Raw genomic sequence first — 25365 nt, 5'->3', positions numbered from 1 at the left:
TGGTAAAACCATGTATGATCGTGTGAGGAATGTGGAGATCCGCAAAGAGTGCAAGGCTGATGTAAGCGTAATTAGTAAGATCAATGGACGCTTAGATGGTTTGGGCATGTAGAGCGAATGAGCGAAAATGGAGTGTAAGGAGAATATACGATGCAAATGTGAATGGTAGCAGAAGTCGGGGACGCCCGAGGAAGACATGGCACGACTTGATTCGAGACATGTCAAGAGTCAGAAAAATTGAAAAGTATATATGAGACGATGTATGAATGTGAATGAGGCAAGGAGTGTGTGCCAAGACAGAGTTGTTTGGCGGTCCATCCTCTCTGCCTGACATCATATGCGAAATAATTTTTTTATATCAGTTAATTCAAATGTGACAATACATACCATGATTAATCTGTTATAAATTTTAATCTTACTTTTAAAACTGTGATTTTTATTTCTATTTTCTTTAAAATATCTTTTTATCAATCAGTTTAATCTTTTTTTTATTTCTAATATCGTTCATAAAAAAATGTTTATTTATTTTTGATTTACCATAGTATGTCAGTAACGTTTTATTATTTGTTCTACGAAATATTTTTGTTAGTTCTTACATAAATCATGTACGACCACCACGTGAGCCTATAATTGAGGAAATCTTTAAAATTAAAAAAAAAATATACTGCAAAATAAGTAACAATGGAACAATTCGAAAAATGAGGAGATGGGTAAAACGTATTAAACATGAACGCTTTTAACCCTAGACACCTAACGTTCGTGTGTACCCTAATAAACCTTACCATTCGTCGAATCGACGAAAAAAATTTTCAGCAGTATTTTATCTATTTAATACTTATTTAAAAAAAATATATTTTCAAAAAATATTAAACAAAGGTTATATTGATAAATAAAACTATTTATTTAAATGTAATTAGATAATATATTTGTTTTTCAATTTTTTTAGTAAGGCACTAGGTATTTATAAAACTAGAAGTGAGATCATACTTAGAAAATTAATAATAAAGATATAAAAATAAAAACAGCCTCTTTTCTTTGGCAAAAATAATTAAAAAGATCACGATCCCTTGTGCGAAAAAATAAAAAAACTAGTTTTTTGAAGCGCAACTAGTGCAAAAATCAATTTTATGTTCACCACAAATTGCAGTGCTGCACTTTGAGCAATAAGTCTTCGTCATACGCCTTTTTTTATACGGACATAATTCACAAACTTTTCTTTTTCGCAAATTGGCAGTCTCTGTCGATCCAGGGTAATTTCTGGAGGTAGACTGACCACTTTGATCTTGAATTTCAGTGCCGACACGTAATATATCTTGTATTTTACTTTTTATGTGTGTTGGCATTGTACGAATTTGCAGTCGTATTTGGAGCCAAGGTGTTACAAGTTGTGAATGCATTTTTTTCATAAAATCACGACGATTCATTACATGTTGCCCCAATGTGGAGGCATTATGACAATAAATTATGTAACTGTTTATACATGTTATATTCAGCATGCCATAAAAAATGCACATTGGCCACCGATTAGTTTTTCTGCTGCATGACATTACCGCACACATTTGATCAAATGTATCTACCCCACCTTTCGTGCTATTATAAAATTCAACCATTCGTGGTTTCTTTGTTTCGGGGTTCACTGTGCCTTCCTCATCACAGGAAGATAGCAGGTAAACCATTTTTGATGGTTTAGGCTTGTAAGAAAGGAGTGTGAGAGGGCCATCGTAACCATATGTTTGTTTTTTTATCTCATTCTCCGAATTGGTCCATTTTACAATTTCTTCTAATATCTCATAAGTCATAAATTGCTCAAATAATAACAGTGGCTCCACCACACCTTTTACAGCACGAGTTGGTCCCCTGGCAACACGTACGATATTTACTGCTGCTACACTGCACGAAGTACGCCCTTTGTTCGTAGCCCAAACGTGACGATTTCGACTGCGGATATTACTTTGTGTCAAGGTCAAGATACTCGATTGATTGCCTGAGTTCTCTTCCGATAGAACAGGTGGTGATTGTGTCTCCAATCGGTCATCCTCATTGTCCGATGGGTCATCTTGAACATCACTAACCACGTCATCAACCTCCACATTGTCTTCTTGTTCACTGACAGATGACTCCTCTGATGAATTTGTGTCCTCTTCCATCAATAAACGTTGAATATTTGCAACAGACAGCGATTTTTGCGAAGCCATAGCGAAAAAACCGCAAAAAAAACGACAATAACAATATACCAAAAAGTCACACAAACCCTAACCATTCGTTGAAACGACGACTATGCGCGTAATATATCAAAAAATACTGCACTTACCCGCCGAACACGGCCACTCCCCGTAAGAGTTGTACGAGTACTGAGTTGGCAAGGAACGACACGATCATCCGCGCATGCGTTAAAAAAGGACAGCATATTTTGTGTCGCGTAATCGTTGAATCGACGAAGGTTAGGTTTCTAGGGTTAAAGACCCGCGAGCTGAGGAACAATGGGTAAAATTAATGGTGACCCGATAACTCGTCAAAATGACTATTCAACACACCTTTAAAAAGAGATATAAAGTCATGAAAAGTGATGAAACAAAAACTAGGTTAAATAGATTACGTAGGTAAGGTTTATAGGTAAGTTTTTTTCACTCTTAACGACATTATAGCACTTTTAAAGGTGTGTTGAATTGACATTGTGTTGAGTTGAATTATGTTTTGGTTTAACGCATTATCGGATAACATTTTTCTCGCATATGAACAAACGACCGTAAGTTCCATCACAATCTCTATCATCCAGCTGGAAAAGTCCGCGCTTGGCGCCTGATTTTTGCATGAGGGTACCGCAGTGCATTCCCGAATTTATGGGGGATTTTCCCGAAAGCCAGTCATTGTATCCCGCCTCCGAAAGGGTTTTACCTGCAAAATATGACAAACTGATTTTAAAAAAATCAACAAGAACCAAGAGTACACGACTCGCGTGGTGAACTAACCGCGTCACTTATATATATTATATTATTGTTATTCAAGAAGAGGATGATACTTATAAATCTAAACGAAACATGGAAAACAAGGCACTTTGAATCGAACCCAGGATCTCGGATGTAATTTTTCCCATAGGGGATATTTTTCCTTTAGGGGAAAAATTAGTTGAAGATATTCGAAATGTAAGATTGGAAAATATATACTTAATTTTAAAAATTATTTTTTATTATATGAACGAGATAAAAGTGACGCTACTTTTTTCTTACAAATTTCCCAAACAAAACGAACATGTTTTCGAAATATCAAGTTCTCATAATTTTTCTATGATTCGAGTAAAATGTGATTAGCGTTTTTGACAACATATTTCACGTTTGACATTAAAATTTTATCATTTAGAAGTAGTAGTGTTTATTTTAAATGCATGCCCCGGAATTTATTCTATTATATATTTTATCTTGTTTCTAACACAATATTTGTTTTTAGGGAAAATTAGAAAGTAAGATGTATTATAGCGCATTTGAAATATACAGAAAACATTACAAACTGTACAAAAGTGATTAATGTACTGAAGGGTTAAAAAGATAGATGCCAAAAATATGGGAGAAATTAGTTGCAAGATGATATTGTTAATTCTGAATTCGAAATATGATATCGACAAATATGACGTTTAATAAATAGTTCCCGAAGATCAAGTTGGTTAAGACGCCTATCCCAGTAAGAAAAGAGATCCTGGGTTTGATTCTTAGTTATTACCGTTGTCTTTTTATTTTTCTGTATATTGTAATGTTTCATTTGGATTTATTAGTATTACCTTCTTCTTCGATGCATTTATTTTTATTTTAGTTTATTATTTGAGTTATAAACTTCATACGTTTATATTTTACAGTGTTAGGATTTTATTTTTTCATCAATAAAATGGCGACATAAAAAAATCAAGACCAAATTAAATAAAAGAAAAATGCGTAAATATATAATATAAACAGTTCTAATAAAACGCAACTACAGGGTTTTCCAATAAGAGGTGTTATTTTGATATTCAAAGAAACTTTTCCCGTAAAAAATCAATGTTTTCGTTACTTGTGTGGCACGTAGCGCCGTTTTGTTGAAATTAAACGTTGTCCAAATCAATACCATCCGATTTCGGCCATAAAAAATCAATAATCATCTCTCGATAGCGCAATCCATTCACCGTAACTGTTGCTCCAGCCTTATTTTCAAAAAAGTTAGGTACAATTACTCCGCCGGACCATAAACAGCACCAAAAAGTCACACGTTTAAAATAGAGAGGCTTTTCAACAATAATTCTTGAGTTTTCCGAGCCCCAGATGCGATAATTTTGCTTGTTGACGAAGCCACCGAGGTGGAAATGGGCCTCGTCACTCAAGATGATTTGCATTTGATTCACTCAAGTGAATTTTAATAATTTTAATGCGTTGTTGAAGCGTGTATCGTTTCATTTTTATTAATGACGTAGTTTCCACTTGTTAAATATTAAAAAATGACAGCTTCAAAAGTAACATCTACCGAAATAACGGGCTATTCAAAATAACACTTTTTATTGGAAAGCCCTGTACTTCAATATACAAAACGTGTGTTTTTTTAAAATCTTTTCACAAATATCCAATTTAAACTGCTGTTATTCAATTATGTTACTATTCTGCAATAAAAACATTTTTTTCTTTTAAAACTGAAAGCTGAACAAGAAAAAAGGGAAAAAAATAAATATATATGTTTCAATAAAATAATAAGTTTTCTGACATATTCGGTCGAATGTAGTTTTTTAAAAATGTTATGTATTTAGTAATGTTCGTGTTAAATAAATCAATGTCTGAACATAATCTATTAAAGATGCTACAGTATTTCGGGAAATCGAGTAACTCTTAACAGGCATCTGAAATTTATATTTAAATAAAAATTTAAAAATTCCAAAGCGGAATATTCCCAACTGTATATAAACAAACCATCATCACTCCAATTCATAAATTTGAAAACCCAGAAGAATTGTCAAATTATCTTCCAATATCGCTGATCTCAAACATTGCGAAAATCTTTGAAAAAATTATCAAAAAAAGATTGACTGAATTTATTGACAAAAATGACGTAATTCACGGCAACCAATATGAATTTACGAAAAATAGAAGTACCCAAGATGCAATTGCCAAATTATCGAACATAATCCAGGACACATTAGACAAATCTTTGAAATGTCTCGGAATCTTCATAGATCTTAAAACTTATAAAACTAATTGAAAAATTGAATTGTGTTGGGATAAACGATAAAGCTCTAAAATGGATAAAAAGCTATTTATTTGAACGATGCAAAGTAGTCAAGATAAACAACTCACTTAGTCTACCACTAACAAGTAATTTCGGGATACCGCAAGGCACAGTCCTAGGCCACCTACTATTTATAATTTATGTCAACGATATTTTCAAACTACCACTTAACGCAAAATATGGACTTCACAAAGTTAGTGTAAAAATTAAAACTGAAATGTGTTGTTCTTACCATCGATTGTCCTATATTCTCCTGTCGTCGTTAAATCATTAACTCCCACCATGATTCTGTCCTTCTCAAATTTGCCTAGCGGCGTAATATCAGCATACTTCAAGAATATGTCCGCGCAAAGTTCGGCCTCCTCAGCGCTATTTAGGATTACGAGGTGCGCGTTTTCGGCTGCACACACTTTGAACGCGTCGTTCCAGGAGCTGTCGTTGTTGGTGTGAAGTTTGTAACAGCTATCGGGCATCGATGGATAATGTTTATATTCTGTAACAAATAATTGATATTAACTATTTTAATTTTATTTTAAAAATTCTAGTTGATCGTTAAGAATGGGGACATAATTTGGAAAAGGTAGTACTCATCACCGGTTAAAACCATAGATTATCCAATTGTCATCCTTTTATAGTCCTGAATTATGACTGTTTTTCCTACTGCCTTAACTAATGTAATTACTGTCGTTCACAGATTGTATTACAAAGCATATAGATCTTCTTTTTAAAGAATTTAAAATTAAATTGATTGGTTATATTGAACTTGACTCGACATAGGAGTTGGTGGATAAAAATGCGGTGTCCAGTGTTTCTACACTATTGAAGGAGGAATATTGTAACACATAGTAAAGTAGCTGCACCTCAATGGCTTCAAAACTTGGGCAGTTCTATAGAGTTCTTTGAATGATAGAAAACCTTTAATAGGAGAGGGCTACCAGAAGAAGAAGAAGAACAATGTTGAATAGTGTGTTACAAATAGATAGTCTCTATAAAATTTAAAGAAGGTAAATTTGCGGACAAGCAGCCATGTGGCAGCTTTACTGATATTTTATTAAGTATTGTTCCCAGGGAGCTAGTTAAAATACTGACAATGGAACTGCTTCCGTGGGAGATAATTGTAGCTGTTGGGAGTGGAAGGTCTCTATAGCTGTTTGTGGAGAAATATTAAGAAGAAAGAAAGAAAAAACGCCGATTTGTCTTGTTGCTCCTTGATGCCAAAAAGACTCACGTATTTGGAGTACCGCACAGTGGAATCAAGAGACCTTGCCAAACACCCAAGTATTTGGAGTACTACACAGTGGAATCAAGAGACCTCGCCAAACACCCTAGTATTTGGAGTACTACACAGTGGAATCAAGATACCTCGCCAAACACCCAAGTATTTGAAGTACCACACTGTGGAATCAAGAGACCTTGCCAAACACCCAAGTATTTGGAGTACTACACAGTGGAATCAAGATACCTCGCCAAACACCCAAGTATTTGAAGTACCACACTGTGGAATCAAGATACCTCGCCAAACACCCAAGTATTTGAAGTACCACACTGTGGAATCAAGAGACCTTGCCAAACACCCAAGTATTTGGAGTACTACACAGTGGAATCAAGATACCTCGCCAAACACCCAAGTATTTGAAGTACCACACTGTGGAATCAAGAGACCTTGCCAAACACCCTAGTATTTGAAGTACCACACTGTGGAATCAAGAGACCTGGCCAAACACCCAATTACAGGTTATTTCGATTTTAGTAAAACGCCCAAAGTCAAGGAAAACGATTAAAAAATGAGAATGCACAATGGCCATGAATGAATTATGTGCTTTCGGGGGCGTGTTAAACTTACCAATTTCGATTATCTGTGCGTGGGTAAGTTGGTACGTAATGTAAAATATTCCTACGTACACTGTTATATTTTCAAAATTGGAACCACTTGAAACTGCTTATCATATCGGACAAGCGACAAAGTGGGTACCATAATTATTTTATGAATTAACAATTCTTTATTATTTTTTTGGTAAACTAATGTTTAATACAAGATTTTTTTTTTGCATAGCACAAAGGGTAACAATTATTGCTTATAAAAATAATTGTTACCCTTTGTGCTATGCATAAAAAAACAATTCTTTGTCCAAATGCGTATTTGTTTTGTTTACATGTTTTAAAGATGCATTTAAAAAAAAATAAGCATCCAGGGTTACGAATAACATGACATTTTTTAAAATCTCCTACTACCATCAAAGTAAGCGGAAAATCGGTCGTGATGGAGGACTTAGCCAGCCGAGGAATTGAACTCACAAAGCCTTGGTGGGAATTTCTCCCTTTGAAAGGCAATGATCGTAAGGCATATATATTTCTTTGTAAATACTTTTGGCTTCATAAATACTGCAATTAATAATATCCTATGGTTTTTCACGGGTCTGCGCTAGTTATGTACATAATAATAAATATAGAGTGTATTCATACCAACATCATAAGTTTCACAATCACTACAAGCTTTGAGAACGCCTGGGTCTTCTTTAGGATCTAAAATGTTTTGCTCGCACATGAACAAGTGTTTAGACGTGATACATGGTACGTTCTTGAGCTGGAAGATCCCGCGCGGGGTGCCCGTATGCTGAGCCAGCGCCCCGCATCCATTTCCTACCACGGAGGGGCTCCCGGAGCCCCAATCGCTGTAGCCTGCCTCAGAGAGAGTCTTGCCTGGAGAACACACATTGCACATTATTTGTTTTTAATTATTTATTAATAGTCAATTAGATCTCTTAACAATTTGAAAGACGGGTATGGGTACCAACGTCCCAGGAACCATTCATTGGTTAACCAAAATAGGTTGATCCAAGTGGTTCGTTACGTTTGGTTCGTGGGGAGAAGTGGGGTTCCAGGTCCTGATATTGGCGGCAGATGCTAGTAGATGACATTTAGTTCTGGTCAAAGCGAACATTTTCTCAGCGAAAAACGAAATGGAAGTTTTAAGCAGTAATGTAAGAATAAATCCAACAATGATGCTAGACTTGCACAGCGAAGAAAACTGTTAAAATCATAATTATTCCTCTTAGTTAAACCAAGTGGTTTATTTATTATACAAGAAACAGAAGTCTTGTTGCTCTCATCGAGAAATGGGGAAATATGTAGAAGTAAACATTAATAAAACTCACCATCGATTGTCCTATATTCTGTTTTAATAATCAAGTTATTAAAGCCCACCGCGAATATCTCCTTACTGAAGTCACCTAGTGGTGAAATGGCATGGGCATATTCCAAGAATATGTCCGTGCTAAGTTTGGCTTCTTCTGCGCTGTTTAACATAATGAGGTGCGCTTTTTCAGCGGCACACACTTTGAAAGCGTCGATCCAGGATTTAGCAGTGGTGTGGAGTTTGTAACAGCTGCGTGGCTGCGATGGATACTTTTTATATCCTATAATGAAATGAATTCAAGCTTATATCAATAACAGCTGATTTTGACAGCTCCGTATTTAATGGCAATATAGTGACAATAAAGCAAAGTAGTAACAAAACCCGAGTTAAAAATAAATAAACGGTGATACTATTTTATTAAATTTATGTATTCAGAACGGTTATTACATACATTTGAAAATTGATTTGTCTGTTCAACTAGGAGAAAATCCCGTTTTAGGACAGAAAAAAATAATAAACTGAGTTAATTTAACAAATGAATTGACAGATTTACTAGTAAATTTTCAGTAAAATGTTCACGATGGAACACGTGTTCATAAATATTTTCTATAATTCTAATATTTTCAACTAATAGTTTATTCGGAAATGGAATTCTATCAAGTTTTTAACGAAATTTTAATAAATAAGCGATTCTCATTTTTCTTCACGTGGTTCCAGACGGTTGGGAGAAGTTGGGACTCTTGTACGGTATTCACATAAAACAGTGATGTACATTGCCTAAATACCCATCCAAAGAGAAATCACCATTGAATGCAGGAGGCCGTCAAATATTGTCAATTTGTAATTTTTTTATGTGAATACCGCACAAGAGTCCCAACTGCTAAGAACACATAAACCAAAAGAACACATAAACACTAAATAACACATAAACTCTAGAAATAATAATTTGTAAAACATACGTTCTACAATGTTCTTGACTTACGATAACTCATTAAAATCTACACGGCCATATTCTCATAATACAATCATTATGAGAATATGGAATAATTGGATTAGGAGGAGCTAATAATGCCACTTTAAATCTACTAATTATAATGCAAAAAGCTTTCTTGAAAATACTACTAAAAATACCGTATCAGAAATTGCTGACAAAATTTTAAATAACCTAAATACCATGTCACTTAAACAACTCTATGCCAAATTCATGCTGATAAAAATGATACAATTGATCTATTAACCAACACACCTAGATCATCAGATTCAATCAAAGGTGCACACAGCAAGTACAGGGAGACACGAAATCGATAGAATATTGCAACAAAATACAGACTGATTGAAATAAGACAACCTGTGTAATATTCAAGTATAATTAAAACAATTTTAGCACATATAGTAGCTAGTGTAAAAGGTATTATTAGATTATATTTTAGTGAATACTGAATAAGACAGAGAACATGAAAAACATATTTCTCTATACGGGAAATCTCAGTGGGGATAACATAATGAATATATTATAATTATTTGAATACAAATAATAGTAGTTAAATAAATAAGTGTTTATAACAACAACGGTAGTTTGACTTGGAGTTCCACTACGCTTTCCCTCGGGCAACTAAAGGTAGTCACGCAGAAAGGACTGGTATAATCTTGAAATATTGCCAATTTTACCTATATTTTAAAATTTGTATTTATTAAGAACTAATACCAGGATATGGAATGAACGCTACCATATTGGGGAATTAAAGCGATCAGTATCCTATTTGACCACAATGCAAACTTTAAGGAGTGATATTATTATTTTTTTAAAGTGATTAATATTTATTGTTTCAGATACATGATTAAATCAGAATGAGATGGTTCTTCCTTGTTAAAGGGTATGCATACCTGAAGGACAAAGTTCACAAACTGGTTTGCTGAGACCTCTCTTATCGTGTGAGATCTTCCTCTCACACATGAATAGGAGCTGTGACTCACAGGACCTGTCGTTCAGTTTTCTGCCCATGCCTACCATCAGAGTGCCACAGTGTTCCTCGCCGCGGTATCGATCAACTTGCCATTCACTGTAGCCCGCTTTCTCTAGGGTCTGTCCTGAAATATTATTAAGTGTCTCCACAGAAGTCAATTAAAATATAAATAAAAATTATCAGTAGTTTGGAGACATATGCATAGGTTGTCCATTAATTGTTTTGTTATAACGAATCTTAAAATATTTGGTTCTTTGGATTTTAAAGTATTTGAGTTATCTGAAAACATCTCAACGTTCTCAAATAACTGCCGGGTTCAAATAAGTGAGCAATAAGCAGCTAGCAGTATGAATATTGAAGGTGGCCACCAAGATTCGGAGAATTGTAATAAATTGAGTTAGGCTAATATGTCCACAACTGGTGCCAGGAGGCTTAACAAATAATGATGATTTACAGGGTGTATCGGCACGTACCCGACAAACTTTAACCAGCTATTCCTTAGCACATTTGGAGTAAAAAATGTTATGGGCACTTTGCTGTCCGGTAACATTTTTTTTAATAAAAAAATTACTATTCATATTTTCACCAATGTTTTATCCTTTGTCAAAGTTTGAAAAACCATCTGGCAATATTTTGTTCGAGTTTCGTTGAATAATGTACGTACGTACCTACGTTGGCGCGCTTTTACAATCACAACGAAATGGCACGGCACCATTCGTCTCATTTTTAACTATTATTATTTAGTGTGTACGAAAGAACGAGGACACTTTTTGACACACTTGCTAATAACAGCTGTTGAACACGAGATTCAATGCAAATGACAGTGACGGAGTGTGGATTTTTTTTAATTTTTTTGTTTTCAATGGAAAAGAAATTTTACCGGACAGCAAAGCGCCCATAACATTTTTTACTCCAAATGTGCTGAGGAATAGCTGGTTAAAGTTTGTCGGGTACTTGCCGATACACCCTGTATATATCTAAATTTAGCCTGCGTATGTTTGTGCTTGCAAAACTCGAAAAGTAGTCCACCGATTTCGACGAAAATTTCATAGTTTCTTAGGAGTGTTTAGATAGCGGTTTGAATGGTATAAGAAGTCGGAGACGCCCGAGGAATACTAACGCAATATCTCTGCACCAGAATGAGACACGGAGTAGATTTAAAGTCGATGTAATGTAGTTTTTTAACAGGAAAATTGTTATATACAGTAGTGAATGATGGGAAAAGTTGGAGACTCTTGTGCGGTATTTACACAAATAAATTAAAGAAATTTCGAAACGAACCGTTAATTGTCTTATGTTGCCCTGGAAGAACTAGGTCATTGAAACCAAGCCAAATATGTTCCGTATCAAAGTTTTTTTCCAGTAAGCTATAAACATATTCATTGAACTTGTCCAAGCAGTGTTGAGCTTCCTCGGCGCTGTTAAGGATCACGAGATGGGCTTGTTCGGCTGAACAGATCTTATTAGCATCTTGCCAGGATCTTGGAGTGGTGTGCATTTTGTAACAACTGTCTGTTAACGATGAAAACTTTTTGTATTCTGGAAAAATACATAAGAACAATACTAGAACAAGACATAAACAAACACATACTTTTGACAAAAACACTACAGATACCAGGCTATAAAGCTACACATTTCACTTCAACTCAATTTAAAACGTCTAGACTTGCAGAATACAAAAAAAAACATAATATGGAACTTGCTGCAATCCTCGTTGATCTGTATTTTTTTTTTTAAATAATTTTTATCTTACAAGCTACGAGGTTTACTTATTTTGTTAAAACTGTACGGAAGTGAATTTTTAAATTTCCACTTTAAATGTTTCTCTTTCTTATATACCTACGACAAGTTCACTTTTTATACATTATACTAAATCCGCTGCTATTATTAAGTGATTTACCATAGAAAAATGTCCTCCGAAACACAGTTGAACTCCTAGCGTGAAGGTGAATATATAATATCTTTGTATTATTAAAATGTTAAGAATAATAAATAAAATAAAAAACAAATCTGTGAACGCACTAAGGGCTGTCAACATCTAAATGAAGCGACACTGACATCTGCCTGAAACTCTCCAAAAATCAGATGATTAAGTTTATAAAAGCCTGTTGTATTTGTATATAATAAGCTAACTTATATACACATTCACATGCATACTTTCAGGCATATCGTTTAAAAGATGACAGGTTTGAATGTAGGACAAACTGACCTTTAGATTCCTGCCCACCCCTCATACCTTTTTTCCCAGAACTTTCTCTTCCTTTCCTAGAAATACCTCCCACACAGCGTCTCCAAAGATAAAATAGACCATAAGGGAAATTATTTTCCTCAGGGCGTCCTGTGTGGAACTAATGTAAAAAAAGGTAATATTAAAAGATAATTTAGTTACTAATAAAACCAGTTTGGAATTTAGAACACTCTCCAGCATTCCTCTCTTATTCCGCAAAACTCACAAAGACTCAGGAAAAGAAAGGACATCTTTAAAATGATTTAACTACTTATACCTTACTATGAAAGGGGAAAATGAATTCAGGATTGATTGAATTTCAAGTCAAGTTCTTAGACAGGCCAAAAGATCTCGCGGACTGAAGGTAAGAACGCAGATGAATAATCGAAAGGATCTGACTCTTCCGAACTGGTAACCTGTGACGGGTTTCTCTAATGTGAGCATCTGCAGTGAACCCCCAAAGAATAACTACGCCAAACAAGAGTCACTTGGAATGTACTACTAGTACAGTTTAAACACTGCTACTTTTGTATAAAACAACATACCGAATATTACCGAACGCATTCAGGTGATATTATGTCACCCGAATGCCTTCCGGAATGTTCGGTTCCGAGACCAACAAAGCTATTGGGGCGCACACGAAAAACAACCGCTGGCCCTTGAAACTTACTAGCACCGGTAGGAATAGACTTTATGTTGCATGAAAATATACCATTAGTTTTTTAGCTTCCTTGTCCGTTCTGGAATCCGCGCTGGGCCGAATTCCTATTGGTGGATTTTTTTACTACGGGGTTGTGACGGGATGTTCTTTCGTACGGGATTCGTATTTTTTATCTGTTCTGCGTCTGTGGTATTCGAAAATATGCACTTACGCAGATATATTCACCTCTTTAATAATAATAATATTTATATATACATTCAATGAAGAAGTACAACTTCTCATAAAAAGCAGTTTTAACTTTTTAAAATTGCTTTAATGTTGAACTTCTTGAAGATTTATTGCAATTATTTCGAATCATCATCTATCAAATGATGAAATTTGATTTATATCTCCTTACGATGACAAAACAAAGTCGAAAGTCTTGTATCCACAAAATCACAAGCGAAGCCCAATTTTTTCCTCTCCGAGAAAATCCTTTAACTCGATCACGAATATTAGTAGTTAGTTCTATACCTGTATCGTAGGTTCCACAATCCGCATTTACCGTCAGCTTGCTGAGGTCTTTCTTACAGAAAAACCGCCTTGGTTCCTCACAGGGGCTGTCGGAGTAGGTCCCATTACGCAGCATCTGCACGCAATCGGTTCCCTCACCCGGGTTGGGGTCTGGGTGGTTCAAGTATAACTCCAAAGTTGGAATGCCTACAAAAGAAAAAATAGACAATTTTAATGAAAAGTAGAAATTCAGCAAAATAAAATGGTATTTTCTGAATTGTTGAAATGGTTTTATTTAAAATTCAGGATTAGATACGTTTTTTTTAAAAATCAAAACTTTATGAATATTACTATAATTTCATTATGAAATGAACGCATGGTAAATCTGTTTATTTAATAAGGTAGGTACATTTATCAAATTATAACAGTTTACTATTCTCTGTACCAATCTCCTGCCATCCCGATCATTTGATTTACGGTGAAAAAACTGCTAATGCTGAGTATTTTGGATCTGTATTTTCGAATGCTCTACCTGCACATACAAGCAATGCCAGTATTTGCTCTAATTCAAATAGCATAATCAACTCAATCGAGATCAATGAAGACATCACATTCAAATACCTTAAGTCCATTGATATCAAAAAGGGGCCAGGGGATGATCAACTTCCAGGGATCTTCATAAATTATTGTAGTAAACAATTGCATCAAACAAAATCATCTATCCATACACCTTGAACAACAAACCTTTACAACCTATGTCTACGTGTAAAGATCTAGGTGTTTACTTAGATAGCAAATTAATTTTTGATAACCACATCGAAGACTTTACATAAAAAACCTACAGGATGCTAGGTTTCTTATTAAGAACATGCAAAGTTTTTAAAAGTGCTAAGACTGCTCAATATAAGGTATACATAGATTTAGTAGAAAGTATACAGAATAAATTTTCGAAACATTTACTCAAGAAATACAAATAATATGTTAACTTTACAAAAAAGCCGCACATTGTCAGATCTGTTGTTTATACGTAATCTGTTAAATGGTAAAATAGATAGATAATACACTTTTTCATATTGAAGCCAATAATACCAATGCAGCAAACAACTCAGTAATTACTCGCGCAATCACAACTTACACCCACTACGAAAAATTACTACATTTAGACATCTTTCATGTTCCTTTTTAACGTACAAAACTAACTTATTAAATTTCTTAGCGTGACATATTCTAAAAATACTTTCACTTCATTTTTAAAACTTCTATGTATTAACAGTCAATAACAATTCGTGAGCATATTATAATTCTTGATTTCAATTTATTTTTTTCTCTCCACACACTTTCTTCTTTTTATAACTATTACCTATTCATACATTAATTTTAATTTAAATTCAGTGATTTTAACTTAAAAGTGATTTGATTTTTAACAGTGAGTTTAACTTGTTAAGTTTTCAGAACAATCTCAGGCGAAATTACGTAATGATATTTTATGGACATACGAAATAGGTACTACAACTATGTAATAACGAACAATAGCCTTACTACGTTATAAAAAAATCACAATAAAATAAATGCCTGAATAGCCGACAAATTTAAAAGATTTTTTTAAATTCAAGATTTCATCTTAATAAACACATTGAAAATGAAAATCAAATAACATTACATATACATAACAATATTAAAATAATACACCCCACATACTCACACACAAGCTCAGCTGAATTATGGGGTACACCGTGTATACTGTATATTATAAATTATAACATCACAACTTATATACATTGCAACGTATTTGTTTGTAAATGACTTAACATTACTTCTTTGAATAAATATAATTATTTTGCAAATAATCTCACTTTTTACGATCACAATCTAAACCAAAAGAAAAAATAAACAATAGGATATAATTTAATATTTCAAATATTCTAGCTTTAGAGAACAGGCGAAAAATAAACGACCTAACCTTTTAATCAAAAGTATTAAACTCTAAATTCAAGTATTGTGAACTATTAAATTTAATAAATCAACATGTGCCAATACGCACAGCTAGACAAAGATTGATGTTGGCATTATATAAAATATATTTCATTCCGACTATAGTTTGCATTCCCCAATAAAACGTTTATAGTCTTGGTAACGGATATTTAAATGATATGTATGTATATATATGTATAGAAATATATGATATATATGATACCTCACATCAAACAAATCACAAATAAACTTCTCAAAACAATACACATTTTCCTAAACATAAGAAACATATATAAAATAAAACAATTGAAAACAATATATTTTGCACTTTGCCAATCAATAATAGAATATGGAATTATTGCTTGGGGAGGAGCAACAAACTCGGCTATCAATTACATAGAAACCGCACAGAAAACGATCTTAAAGGTAATACTAAAAAAAAATAGGCTGACTGATACAGACCAAATATTCAACAGCTGTGAGCTGTGACGTACTAGATATACGCCAATTATACGTTAAAACACTACTAAACTACATTTTTGACAAAAAAAATAAATTTCAACATACACAATATAACACTAACAGACCAGTTAGACAATCGTACAAAGAAAACATAAAAACTCCGACAGTAAATTCAAGCTTTGGACAAAGACACTACCAATACCATGCTATAAAAGCTTTCAACAGTGTAAAACTTGAAATTAAAATTGAGGAAAATAAAAATAAATTCACACATAAAATAACAAAATGGATTAAAGAACAAAAAAGACAATATTACCAAAATGTCATAGCATAAAATAAAAACAAAACCTACACGTAACACACAAAACCAATATAAACACACATCACTCACAAACACACAACATTATTTTCATTGTATTACTTTTTAATTTTAAATGTATTATTTTCTTTTTAAATGTATTATTTTCTCTTTGTAGATTATATTTTCATATTATAAAATGAAGGCCTCAGCACGGGCAAGCCACCCAGTGAGGCCAACATTACTGGAAAACATAAATTGTAAAAAATAATGTACCAAATAAAAATAAAAATAAATTTGATAATAATTTGAATTTGAAAAACTTATGTGCAAACTATTTCCACCTTGCATAAATTATTGTTAACTACAATTTTACAAGTTTATTAAACATTATTATTGTTAATTCGGAGGGAATTATCCGATTAAATGTCACATATTTACATCATATCTATATTTTTTAACTGTTGTGCCATGTGCCATGTTACCTCTATTTTTTCAATTTAATTTTTCAAATAAGATGTGCTGCATTGCATGTAAAATCCCTTTTCCATAATTTTCGAACCCTGTGACAGATTTAGCCAGTTTGACTATATATGTTATTAAGGTACTTTTCACTATGTTGAAAACTACAGGTATGTCCCATTATTAATGAATTTTTACGTTAAGGGCAATGAAGTGCAATCCTCTCTTTGTTAGAAAAATGAAAATGGTGTCTGTTGAAAATATTATGAATCATCAAGACAGTTCACAATTTTGTATCAGAATAACGCATCAATGATTTTTCTACGTATATATAGAGCAATCTAATTAAATTGTTATGATATATCAAAAAAACGATATCACAGATGTTTTGTAAATATACTTTATCTCTTTATGGATATCACTACCTGAATAATGGGACTTTAGTTCGTTCTGTTTTATTATTCCTGCCATCGTATAGTTTCTAATTTTCAAACTCCATAGTTCGATAATCTAATCCTCCATCCTCCCCATACCAGATAATGTAGCTGATTTAAGTTCTTTGCAAGAACAGCGTACATATATATTATGTTTATCTTTTGAAATTTAAATGTTTATAAATACCATTGATAGCGACGTAGTTCATTTGGTTGAATAAGTCATGTATTCCAATCCAAACATTGGTGGTGGTGCTGGTCATGTAGGTTAGCAATGCATCCATCTCCTTCTCGGAGGTTGGCACCACGAGCTCAGCACTTTCTAAGGAACACATGGACACCGCTTCTCTCCAGCCCAGTGCTATCTTATGCTCCTTGTAGAAAGCACTGTAGGCAGTGGAGAAAAAGTAGTCATTTCTGAAAAATGGTTCAGGCTCCTCCACTGATGCAACTAGAATAAAACTCAATATTGAAAATATTTGCTGGAAATGGTTAAATTGTACAAGGTGTATTTAAAAATAATCAATGGGAAGTGACTAGCTTTAAAGCATGGGAGAGGTAGGTAAGAAAATTGAAGAAGGAAGTGAAGGCCCAAGGACTGGAAAAGGAAAGTTAGGGGTTACAAATCAATGGTTACGTCAATATGAAGACCTGCACAACGTACTGATCCGCACCTACCTAACAAAAGCCAATATCATTGTTCAATTTTTTATTTACTTAATTGCTAGTATTCATTTATTTTTCTTGACGGTTATACGCCAATATAATACGGAGAAGAATTAGAACATATACAGGTTTAGCAAATGAGAAGTAGTCATGGGAGGGTAGTTTTGATACTTTTTTGGAAAATGGCAAAAAATGAAACAATTACAAAAACATTACAGAAAGTTGCAAATGTCATCGGTCAGGGCAGCATCGGTTGATCTGTTGAATGGCGCGTTCTAATGGGCAGAAGTCCTCCTTTTCGAGGACTAAAAAAGTGCATGGGATCTTCCTCGATTATATTAAATAGAAAGTGTAAGTTTACCTCTTTTTGGATTAAGTATAGTTCCAGAGATTAAATTTTTAAAAAATGTTTACCTTATAATATATTAGGTGGGCCTATAACGTGTTAAAATCAACATTCCTGTTAAGAACAAGGATAGATAGTCGATACATATTACTAGTATATTCCCTCAATTACAGGTAATGCAAAAAACCTTTTTTTGTGGGTTCCTTTAACTTACCGTATTATACTTGCAATTTTTTATTTTCAAAAATGTGAAAAAAAAATGATTGGCAAATATAAAGATTTAAAAAAAAAATATATATATATATAAATATACAGGGTGTATCGGCACTAACCCGACAAACTTTAACCAGCTATTCCTTAGCACATTTGGAGTAAAAAATGTTATGTACACTTTGCTGTCCGGTAACATTTTTTTTCTTTTAAAAACAAAAAATAAATAAAATTTCCACACTCCGCTACTGCCCACAGTATAGGGGTAAAATAATTGGCAACGCCGCGCTACTGTCATCTCTTTCACACATATTCTGTCTCAAGTCCCGTGTGGTTCCCGCCACCCCGTCTCGTATCAGTGGTCAGTGCTGTTTTGGGAGTTCGCATGTCATCAAGTTTCTAGTTTCGTTTTTGTTTTGTTATCTAAGTTTTTACTGTTGAAATATGCCCCTCAATTATCCACCTGCCGAGCAAGCAGATATTGTTTTTGTTTATGGATTTTGCAATGGAAATTCAAGAGCAGCCGTAAGGGAGTATCGCATGAGGTTTCCTGGAAGACGCGTCCCACACCATGCTACCTTTGTCCAGGTTTGTACCCTATCAATTGTTTATTGAAACTATTTACATTCATTGATAATGCCAAAAAGCGCTTTTGAAATTTAAACTGGGAACATTAAAAACATAACAAGGGGCCACCAACTTTAAAAATGTAAATTGTACTTTAGGTGATTTGTGTTCAGTGGTCACTAAACGGCGTTTTAAAAAGTTAATTAATTTTAATCTCTAATAAATGCATCATTCACTGCAATTGAATTCACTCCCTTTCTCACCATGGGATTATTTAAATTACTTGAATTCAATTTCACCCCTGTGAATCCAAGATATCAACCGTACCTAGTTAAGAAAATTATAATTTAAAACACTTTGTTATACATTTTACTATAAAAAAATGAAATAAATGAAGAGAAAACGTAAGTTTTCTGATATGTGCCTAAAATAAGTGTTCTTTAAAAATAAAATGAGTGAAAAAGCCCGCGATTGTTTATTTGACATTATTACTGAGCTGAATAATAAAAGCAGTTGTTATTTGTTGTTTTGTTTCAGATGTATCAACAATTGCGTGACTGTGGCATCGGACGGATTGAAGGCGCCGGCGGAGGACACAACATCGTTCCTGTGGCAGTTGAGGAGAGAATCCTGAACTTAATTACCGAAGACCCCACGCTGTCCGTGCGTCGGGTCGCTCTGATGATAGGACACAGGGAACACATGGCGGTATGGAGAGTTCTGAAGAAGCACGGGCTCAAACCTTTTCACTATAGGCGCTGCCAAGGCCTCATGGAGAATGACCACTTTTCCAGAGTCGTGTACTGCAGAAGAATGCTGCATAATGTCATAAGAGATGCAGACTTCATGAAAAACATATTGTTTACCGACGAAGCACAGTTCACTAAAACAGGAGTGCTAAATGTGCACAACTTGCACCATTGGGCTGAACAAAACCCCAAGCTTGTTCGGGAGTCGTCGAGCCAGGACAGATTTTCCATCAACATGTGGGCAGGAATCCTGGGAAATCAAATACTCGGTCCAATCGAGTTGCCTCCCAGACTAAATGGACCGATGTATTTGGAGTTCTTACAAGTGCAACTGGGCGAGATTCTGGAAGATGTGAACCTCGAATTACTACGGAGAATGTGGTTCCAGCACGATGGAGCCCCACCACACTATTCGATTGCCGTGCGGAACTACTTGGATGTCGAGTTTCCTGGTCGTTGGATAGGCCGTGGAAGTCCGGCCATTGCTTGGCCACCAAGATCACCCGACCTGACCCCCCTGGATTACTACCTGTGGGGGGCTCTCAAGGAAAAAGTGTATGCTAAGCCAATAGCCTCAAGAGAGCAACTGCTCGAACGAGTGATGGAAGCCGCTGCAGAAATTAAAGCAAATCCTGCAAACTTAAATAATCAAAATATAACAAGACTACACGCTTGCATCGAAAATAATGGTAGTCACTTCGAACAAATGCTCCAATAAAAAAATTAACATAAACTACATGTCCGCATTTTCATTTATTATTTATTGGTAAAATTCTCACAATGTCATTCATTTACACATCAATATTACCTACATATCAATATTTAATAAAATCTGTAGAAGAGTATGCCCGTCGGCATTCAACAAGTTTTTCGACAAGTGTGTCGAAAAGCGTCTTCTCTCTTTCCTACACACTAAATATTAATGGTTAAAAATGAGACGACTGATGCTTGTAAGCGCGCCAATACGTAAAAACAACGAAACTCGAATAAGAATTGCCAGGTGGGTTTTTTAATCGCTTTAATCTGACTTTAAACAATAATTAAACACGTAAAAATTATTTAATATAATATTACAGTACAGTACTTTGAACCTTCGCAATAAATTTATTTGATTTTAAGTTTAGTTTGTAGAACTCCATTTCAATTTAGAGATTTTTTTTATTTTAACAGTCTTATTAAAAAATTTATAAAAACAGTGTGTTTATAAACAAGTTCTGCTAGTTGTAATTATTATTACGCGTGACAGCTGTTTCACCTTCTGACGGCATTATCAAACTTTGGTAAAGCCACTTACAGACGACGTAAGTGATAACTTTCTTTTTTTATTATTCTGGCTTTATTGATTTCCGAGTAAATTGTCGTAAATTATTATTTGCTAATCCCAATATTATTTGCTAATGCTAATAATTAAGTGAAATTTTAAACAATGCAATAATAGGATTATTGCATTGTTAATTTCACTTAATGTCGTTGGTATTTCCAACTGATGACTCAGGGGTTTATTTCCCTGAATAATTAAGTATTTTGGGGTCTAATTATTATGCATTTCATTACATCCGATAATTTAAACAATTTTTATGTTGAATTGGGGTAAGTTTTATGGCTAAGGGAAGGAGTGGAAGGTGAGGAAGTACCTGGATATTCAGATCTGGTCACCAAATACGGCTAGTCATTTCAAGCAACGTTTAAATTCTAAACCTGGATATTCAGATCTGGTCACCAAATACGGCTAGTCATTTCAAGCAACGTTTAAATTCTGAACCTGGATATTCAGATCTGGTCACCAAATACGGCTAGTCATTTCAAGTAACGTTTAAATTCTAAACCTGGATATTCAGATCTGGTCACCAAATACGGCTAGTCATTTCAAGCAACGTTTAAATTCTGAACCTGGATATTCAGATCTGGTCACCAAATACGGCTAGTCATTTCAAGCAACGTTTAAATTCTAAACCTGGATATTCAGATCTGGTCACCAAATACGGCTAGTCATTTCAAGCAACGTTTAAATTCTGAACCTGGATATTCAGATCTGGTCACCAAATACGGCTAGTCATTTCAAGCAACGTTTAAATTCTGAACCTGGATATTCAGATCTGGTCACCAAATACGGCTAGTCATTTCAAGCAACGTTTAAATTCTGAATTAATTAATCAATTACGAAAAAGCGTGGGGTTAAGAATATTTTTTTTAAATTATAGTTGTAATTTATTGTCGATTTTTTAAAAAAATTGCGATATTTTAAATAAAATTTAATAATTATTGTTTAAATAAATTAGCAATCTGGCAGCATTCATTTGCAGGTGGTCAATCCAATGCAGTCATGACGTTTGTGTGAGTGCTTTCCTTTGTCTCAGTGTGTTGCGCAGCAGTTTTATATGAACCGTTTTTTGATTCATCGGGATTGTTTTTAAAACTATACATTCTTTGTACCTTCAAATTAGTGGAAATAAACTTAAGTGTGTCAAGCTGCTCGTTATATTCCGGTAATTCTGGAAGGCTTTTAACATAAGCAATAATATTCATAAATCACATTCCGCGAAGTTGTAAATAACTAAATTTATTAAAAAATATACGTTGTAGGATAGCCTAGCAAGTAACATTTTGACAGAGCACTTACGGTGATTTAAAAAACAACGGCGCTGTTCAAATAATCCAATTATTATTATTGATAAGTACCTAAGTGAGGAAAATTGTTTTTAAAAGTGCTCAGAATTATTGGACTTCGATTATAAATTCAGGAAATCTACTAATTAGTTTCTTAGTTTCAAAATTAGACTATTTAATACGTGAAACGCGTAAGAGGTGAAACCAAAGCATTCCAGAGGTGAAACAATTTAGATACAAAAATAAAACTGATGTGTACAATACAAGAAGACAATCAGTGATTCGCATACGAAAAATGTGAATAATCATTATTGTTAAATAAAATATTTCTTTTCTGGTACTGGATTATGTAATACGGGCTTCGTTCGCAGCAACACGCGAGAGTTGCGATGTTGCTTTCAAATTTTGACAAAGGATAAAACAGTGGTGACATGTGGTGAAAATATGTTTAATTAATTTTTTATTAAAAAAAAACGTTACCGGACAGCAAAGTGCACATAACATTTTTTACTCCAAATGTGCTAAGGAATAGCTGGTTAAAGTTTGTCGGGTTAGTGCCGATACACCCTGTATAGTTGCGCGTGAGGTTTTAAAATTGAATAGCCTTAAAATGCGTATCCTTCACCCCCCCTTTGCCACTTGTCCCCTTTCCTTGCTCCGGGCCAAAATACAAGGAGCATTATTATCGTTGCATCTTCGTCACCGCGAACATTCGTGTCATTTTGTGAATACCCGCATATGTTGAACTCGGCTGTGACTGTTTTTGGAGCATCACAATCGTCCAGTGAAACGTTTTTACCCGCCGCAGTGAATGTCACTGTTTTTTTTGTGTTGAGTGAGCGAGTTTTAGAGGGAATTGCCCTTAATTGTATGCAAGCTGATAAGTGTAAAGGAACCAGCGGCTACGGGAGACGAGACCTAGGGTAAGTCTTTGGCCTTTCCCATTCATTTCCTCTTGCAAACATTAAGGCAAATTCAATTCGTTTTTTTTTATTTTTATAGTGAATACCTCACAAGAGTCCCAACTGCTCCCGTCTGGAGCCAGTGAGACTATGGCATCCCCAATAGGGGGATGTTGTGAGGCTGAAGGTAAGTGGGGAAGGGAAAGAGGAAGGTGGGGAAGTACCTGGCTATTCAGATCTAGTCACTAAACACGGCTAAAGCCATTTGGAGCACCGTTTCAATTCTGAATGGTGGTCTTACACCAGGGCGATACTGGTAGTATCTTCCACTCTGGAACGTGCCGCAAATATACTATATATTATTTTAATTAATTAATTGTGAAATAACACAAATTAATCAAATAAAATTTATTTGCGCACGCCGGGTTCGAACCCGCGACCTTCGGAATGGCAGTCCAATGCGTTACCACTGGACTATGCCGGCCGTCTAAGTTTTTGTTTTGTCTAAGTCTTTATCGCACTTACCGCAACTCCCCCGCACAATTGCGAACGAAAGATTTGCGCACCACCATATATATATAAATGAAAAGCATATTTACGTATCCCCGTTTTTTTCAGAGATGTCCTACTAATGAATCATAATACATATTTTGTTTTCCGTACTGCAATTTCTTTACTAAATGATTTCACATTACGGAGAACCATCGACCAATTTATTACATCAATGGGGAGAATAAATTCAAGCATTTGCGTTGGTCAGTTATTGCTTGGGATTTGGAAGAGAGATTTTCCCCTAAAATAACGCCAAGATCTCTTCAACGAATTAATTTATTTTTATTAAATGAAACAATGAAGCATTCTTATGGATGAGGTCTAACTCCATCGTGAATTGTAGGTTTATACTAGAATAAAAATAAATTATAGAAATTATTAAATATTTTATGATTACTTACCACATACGTGTGATAGTGTCACACATACAAATCCCAGTACGATGGATGTACCGCGAAACATTCTATAACTATTAACGGACGCAGTTGCGTTTTGTTGTACAATCGGCGACACGACCAGAGAGTAGTGTAAATTAGATTGACTGACTTATTTCTGGAAAACCAACTATTTGTAGTATTTTTAAATTATGTGATAACAAACTTAACCCGGCGTTTGTGGTTGTATTTTATTTTTAACTAATAAATTATCGGTATTTTCAGTTATCATATCAAAATGCTTCATAGAGTGAAAGTACAGAGCTGGAAATAAAAATGATACTTTAAAAAATAAATAAATTAATAAATTTACTGACCGCCAATACCATATCTTGTCACTTTGATATCGTTTGCCACAATGCATACATATTAATAGAATAATTATTTTCAACTTTCAACTCATCGTAACCGATACTTGTAAATAATTTTAAAAGATAGCATAGACCAGCATAGACTGTTTTATCTCCCGGCCTGCAGAACTAACTTGCCTGCAGGTCATGCCGGTGGGGAGAGCAGTCTTGCTGTTGAACAGAATTAATTCGGATATCGACATATTTAGCATCGGTGAAGCTGCCTTTAAAAGGCAAGCTCTATTGATGCTGGTATAGTTTATACACCGTTTACTTATTATGTAATACCATTTTAAAAATGTACTTAAAAACGAAATAAAATGTAATTTTGTAATTTTTTTTTTTAAGGAATAAACTAATTGAATTGAATTGGATTGAAATTGAATTGAAAAAAATATATAATAAATTGATGGTAACCGGAAAAATCAACACAATGATAATTCATCACATATTCAAAAAGTTATATAAAGTCATGGAAAGTGATGAAACAAAAACTTTATTAACTGCATTATGAAGGTTAGGTTAGGATAGGTTAAAACAAAAAAAAAATCATCGTTTCTAATGACTTTATATCACTCTTTAAAAGTGTGTTGAATTGTCACTGTGTGGAGTTATCATGGAACCAAATTGATGCATG

General features: G+C 34.2%; 2 protein-coding genes across 2 annotated transcripts in view; both read right to left on the bottom strand.

Annotated features, from left to right (window-relative positions):
- Positions 1-2306, bottom strand: part of LOC149413596 (uncharacterized) — a 63792-nt gene extending 61486 nt beyond the window's left edge. The window contains exon 1 of the mRNA XM_089644431.1: positions 1638-2306. Within this exon, the coding sequence (XP_089500557.1) occupies positions 1638-2195 (558 nt within the window). The 5' untranslated portion in view covers positions 2196-2306. The remainder of the gene's footprint in view (positions 1-1637) is intronic.
- Positions 2307-2485: 179 nt separating this feature from the next.
- LOC149413595 (C-type mannose receptor 2-like) lies at positions 2486-24469 on the bottom strand. Its single transcript, XM_089644606.1, has 9 exons — positions 24346-24469; positions 17533-17796; positions 13740-13925; positions 11620-11877; positions 10259-10462; positions 8394-8654; positions 7702-7938; positions 5471-5731; positions 2486-2895 (listed from the first exon to the last, which is right to left on the bottom strand). The coding sequence occupies exons 1-9, from the start codon at positions 24404-24406 to the stop codon at positions 2708-2710; spliced, it is 1920 nt and encodes a 639-aa protein (XP_089500732.1). The 5' UTR covers positions 24407-24469; the 3' UTR covers positions 2486-2707.
- Positions 24470-25365: the final 896 nt, after the last annotated feature.

This window comes from Hesperophylax consimilis, chromosome 21 (genome assembly GCF_061612785.1).
Source record: "Hesperophylax consimilis isolate HC1 chromosome 21, BYU_Hcon_1.0, whole genome shotgun sequence".
In the NCBI taxonomy this organism is placed as follows: domain Eukaryota; kingdom Metazoa; phylum Arthropoda; class Insecta; order Trichoptera; family Limnephilidae; genus Hesperophylax; species Hesperophylax consimilis.
Note: the sequence above shows the minus strand (reverse complement) of the source record. Positions and strands in the feature narration are given on the sequence as shown.

What these genes read in the sequence shown, in the direction of transcription:
- LOC149413595 (XM_089644606.1), bottom strand. Translation starts at nt 24,406, where the DNA reads ATGTTTCGCGGTACATCCATCGTACTGGGATTTGTATGTGTGACACTA. An exon ending in GACACTATCACACGTATGTG is followed by an intron (nt 17,797 to 24,345) that starts GTAAGTAATCAT and finishes GTTTTATTCTAG; the next exon opens with TTGCATCAGTGGAGGAGCCT. An exon ending in GAACTACGTCGCTATCAATG is followed by an intron (nt 13,926 to 17,532) that starts GTATTTATAAAC and finishes TTTCTTTTGTAG; the next exon opens with GCATTCCAACTTTGGAGTTA.